The sequence below is a fragment of the Rutidosis leptorrhynchoides genome, chromosome 2 (genome assembly GCF_046630445.1).
Source record: "Rutidosis leptorrhynchoides isolate AG116_Rl617_1_P2 chromosome 2, CSIRO_AGI_Rlap_v1, whole genome shotgun sequence".
Classification (NCBI taxonomy): Eukaryota; Viridiplantae; Streptophyta; class Magnoliopsida; order Asterales; family Asteraceae; genus Rutidosis; species Rutidosis leptorrhynchoides.
The window spans coordinates 257,077,291-257,082,155 of NC_092334.1; the positions used below are offsets into that span (position 1 = coordinate 257,077,291).

The 4,865-nt window shown below is 33.9% G+C and overlaps 1 protein-coding gene across 1 annotated transcript; it reads left to right on the forward strand.

The window, feature by feature from the left end:
- Positions 1-1,164: 1,164 nt before the first annotated feature.
- LOC139891758 (serine/threonine-protein kinase SAPK3-like) lies at positions 1,165-4,492 on the forward strand. The gene is made up of 9 exons (XM_071874744.1): positions 1,165-1,452; positions 1,596-1,670; positions 2,332-2,433; positions 2,521-2,574; positions 3,008-3,100; positions 3,200-3,292; positions 3,390-3,494; positions 3,774-3,872; positions 4,034-4,492. The coding sequence occupies exons 1-9, from the start codon at positions 1,330-1,332 to the stop codon at positions 4,319-4,321; spliced, it is 1,032 nt and encodes a 343-aa protein (XP_071730845.1). The 5' UTR covers positions 1,165-1,329; the 3' UTR covers positions 4,322-4,492.
- The last annotated feature ends 373 nt before the right edge of the window (positions 4,493-4,865 follow it).

Genomic DNA, 4,865 nt, shown 5'->3' on the forward strand with positions numbered 1-4,865 from the left:
AAAATGAAATGACATTTCTTAAACTGTGTATTTTTTATCTGATGACAATTAATGTAGGACATAGGAAGCATAAAGGAGTAGAGGGATTTAGAAATCATATGTTTCTCATCATTTACGTTATACGTTTACGATTTATGTTTATGTATCACGATTTATGTTTATGATTTATTTACTATTTATGTTTATTTACATGTTTATATTTTTTATTTAAGTTTCGCAGTTCGGGTTTTATACTTTTATGTTGTACGCTTTAAATTATAGTTTTCCTATTACGTTTTTCAAGTTTCAAGATTTTCAAATCCCAAAATGACATGATAAATCCCTTGCGACCAAAAGCCACCCTAGTCTATATCTATCCAATCCAATAGAAATACGGAGCAGCCAGTAGCCTAGTTGGTGAATGACTCACTCTCCCTTTGGGGAGGTGAGGGTTCGATTCCCACTAGGTGAGGATTTTTCAAATAATTGGATCAAAAACCATTCTTACCGGCCCCAAATGATCCATTAGTCCCACGTATGCGAAGATTACAACAATAACAATGCAGGTTCGAATTTCGGGCCTGACATGCTGTGGGTTAATTGGTGATGGTGTTTCGCCAGGCTCCAGTGGGCTACCGGAGACCGCTGGATGGATTGACAAAGTCAACACAGAGCTAACATGTCCCTGCCGATATACATATTTTTGCAACAACAAAAAAACTAACCAAAATATTAATAAAAAAAATCAGATGAACGATATTTTCAAACAGGACCCACTTTATATATTCAAAAATCTGAGATCGTTAGCCATATTACAAATGTCACAAATATACAAAAATTCTTCACTTGCCAGCGCCTTGAGGGCAGCTCTCTCTTTGAATGCAGGACTGCCCTACCTTGTTTATATTCATATATACGTGTCTCATCTTCAATTCACCATTTTTTAGAATTTTTTTATGCAAAACAAATCTTTATTCAATTCCCGGTCGAAAACAAATGTTATATAATCTCAGTGATTTATACACTACAAATGTGTACATATAATCTTGACCTAATTGTCGTGTATACGTCACCCTTGCGTGGTGATACATCACTTTTATGGAAAAAGTTATACTTGGCACCCCTATATAAACCCTCTATTTTCAAATTAAATTTCTTAACTTTCTTCTGCCAATTTTTTTTAAAAAAAAAAAAAAAACCAATGCACAATGAGTATTCATCCCTTATAGTTTTTTTCTTCTTTCTTTTCAAAATCATAACCAATCTGGTGAGTACTTTTTGTGGGATTTGATTTAAAGATTGAACTTGCATTTGGGTTTTTGCTGTCTTTTCTATTGTTCAAGAACTACAATGGAGGAGAAATATGAGCCATTGAAAGAGCTTGGGTCAGGGAACTTTGGAGTGGCAAGATTGGTTAGAGATAAAAAAACTAAAGAGTTACTTGCAGTCAAATACATTGAAAGAGGAACAAAGGTTTATGATAATATATTTTACCTTATTTGATTACGTACTAAATTTAGTTCTCATTTTGGTCATGTGCAGTTTTTGAACATATTTTGCTAGATCATTTAATATTTCATTTTGTATATTTTAATCTCATATTGTTGTTGTTTCAGATTGATGAAAATGTTCAAAGGGAAATCATTAATCACAGATCACTTAGACATCCAAACATCATTAGGTTCAAGGAGGTAAGTTTAAGCTTTCTACACATGTATATATTTCCTTTTTGTTTTTGTTTGAATGGCAACCCCAAAGCTGTAGCATATGGGTATTGAACTTGTGTCCGTCCAACAATTTTGAAAATAATATTCAAGAAAATAACACATTGACATATCATAATTTAAAGGTTATATAATTGTAACTTCAAAAGGCAATTGAGATGGAACAGTCACAATTTGCTATTGGTTATGCTACAAAAACTAAACTTACAGAAGCTTTGCTTGAGTGGTATGGGGTGGGGTCCAATTTGGGGTATTGCCAACCCACAGGTTCAATTCTCACTCAAAGCGGGAGTTTTCAACCTTTGATGGTACTGCCAACATCAATGCGAATTGAAAAGGTCTCGGGGGGTTTTTCCCAACCTTCGATGGTACTGCCAACTTTGTCGCGAATTTGGTTTCTTCCTAACGTGTGTGTGGGTGGCATATGATCGTGAAGGTGGTTAAATCCCTTCTAGATGATGCCGATATCGCCGTTTGAAAAAAAAATACCTAAACTTTAGTCCTTATAATTGGTATTACATATATAAAGTTTTTACCTTTTTTGTTTTTAAAGATGACTCGGGGATATATTATCCCGTTTCATATTATTGAGGACAAAATTTATCCTGAAAACATAAATCGCGTACAGGTCTTCTTAACTCCGACCCATTTGGCTATAGTCATGGAATATGCAGCTGGTGGTGAACTTTTTGTCAAGATCTGCAGTGCAGGCAGATTCAGTGAAGATGAGGTATGTGTATTAACTTGATCAGTTTCTGTCCTTTTACAAATCGAATCTAGAAAAACTAACAGCTGGTGATCAATTTTCTTGAAACAGGCTCGTTTTTTCTTCCAACAGCTTATATCTGGGGTCAGCTACTGTCATTTAATGGTAAAGATTGTTTCTATAGCAACCTCAATGTTCTACCAATAGAAATTTGTATGCCTTTATAAGTTTCATATTTAGGGATGGCAATTTCAACTTACTTACTCATGAACGAGTTGATATTGATTATCTTTTAACTCCATCGGGTCAAATGGGTCAATTTAATAGCTCATCTAAGTAAGGAAAGCCAGATGGATCAATCAGGTTCGAGATTGCCCTAAACGTTATTCAAATGTTTCTAAAATTTCAAAATGATGTATTTAGGTATTTGTATATCTAATGAATTAATGATTTCTAAGATTTTAGAGAAATCGGTCTAAATTGTTGGTGGTTCAAACCAACCTGATCCATATAAAAGTTACCCGTTTGAGCCAAACTCATTTTGACGTGTTACACAACTTGCTACATTTGCTCATTTGTATATTGGTTTATATATCAGGAAATTTGTCACAGAGATTTGAAGCTTGAGAACACTCTTTTAGATGGAAGTCGAGCCCCACGTCTCAAGATTTGTGATTTTGGTTACTCAAAGGTTAAATTTTGCAGTACCTTTTTTTTTATTGGAGATGAAATATATTTCGATGCAACTTTTTTTAATTCTTGATTATATCCTTTTATGGCATATGTTCAGTCTGGCTTATTACACTCACAACCAAAATCGACAGTAGGAACACCAGCATACATTGCCCCTGAAGTCCTATCTCGTAAAGAATACGATGGCAAGGTACTATATTGTGTATCTTTGCTGGAAAATTTTTAATTCTTTATGATAAAATGTAATAATAGTCGTTACTTTTGTCTGATAATTTGCGTTCTGCTAGATTGCAGATGTTTGGTCGTGTGGGGTGACTCTTTATGTTATGCTTGTCGGAGCTTACCCTTTCGAGGATCCCAGAGACCCTCGTAATTTTCGCAGGACAATTAGTGTAAGATATTTATTTATAAATACTAACATATTCAACTACATTTGTTACCAAAGAAGAGACGTATATTTTGACTTTATCATTTTGGTCAAATTCAGCACTATCAGAATTGGATATGACTGCACCATGAACATTAACAATTGTTAATTTCACTTTTTGATTATAATTCAATTTGGGCATCTGAAATTTCAGAAAAATACTTGAAGAATCTAAACCAATTTGTTTGACCTTAGAAAAATGTTTTGACTGGATTAAAAGATTTAATTTTTTTACTACATGCAGAGAATTATGAGCGTCCAGTACTCGATACCTGATTATGTGCGCGTTTCCAAGGATTGTAGACATCTCCTTTCTCGTATATTTGTTGCTAATCCGTCCAAAGTACTGCTTCTTTCCTAAATAAATCATTAGTCTTTCTTTTTTCTTTTTTTGCCAGCAAAATGTGTCATTTTCACATCCATATGGTGTTATAGCATCACAATGTGTAACCGGCCTTTTATATAGAAAAACATGAAACTAATGCTCATTAAATATGTATATAGAGAATTACAATAGACGAAATCAAGAAACATCCTTGGTTTATAAGAAACATGCCAAAGGAACTCGTAGAAGGCGAGAAAACAAATTATGAGAATACAATGCACGATAAATCACCTCAAAGTGTTGATGAGATTAATCGAATAATACAAGAGGCTAAGACTATCGGAGAAGGGTCCACCACATATAGAGAGACTTGCTTTGGTGACGGGTCATTGGATCAAGCTGATGAGGATGAAATTGATTTGGAATACGAGATCGAATCTAGTGGAAATTATTCAGGACAAGTTTGATGGTTTATTCAGTAGTATATGATGTGTATTTTGTAAGGTGTGCTTTCGGTTTGTTAATGTGTGATATTTTCTTTTGTATTCCCGGGTCACTGCTTTTTTTAGTATTGTATCATGTCTGTGTAGATTACATTTGTTATGAATATTTATCAACGCTCAAAAATTATTATATTATACTATATACTAAAAGGGAGTTGACGATGATATCATATTATTGATGTGTCAAGCTCTCATGAAATGGAGTGTAATCTACTGATGTCATAGTATTTAATATTAAATTTGTTTTTTTTCTTTCTTGAATAGTTATTCGGTAAAATAATAATAATAATAATTCAAATTAATAAACCCGCATTAATGAATTACCCTTAAAATGGAGTATTAAATATGTTTATCTAACTCTTGCATATAATTCAAAGAAAAAAGCAAAAATGACTTATTCCCTTCCAAATCGTTCCCCTAACCCTTCTCCCACACTACCACCGCCACCACCCCTTGCCCCACCATCACCCCTTCCACCTCCACCACCACTAAATTCCTCCTTGCATAA

Coding starts and splice junctions, on each gene's coding strand:
- LOC139891758 (XM_071874744.1), top strand. CDS start 1,330: ATGGAGGAGAAATATGAGCCATTGAAAGAGCTTGGGTCAGGGAACTTT. Junction 2,434..2,520: donor GCAGATTCAGTGAAGATGAG/GTATGTGTATTA, acceptor TTCTTGAAACAG/GCTCGTTTTTTCTTCCAACA. Junction 3,293..3,389: donor GTAAAGAATACGATGGCAAG/GTACTATATTGT, acceptor GCGTTCTGCTAG/ATTGCAGATGTTTGGTCGTG.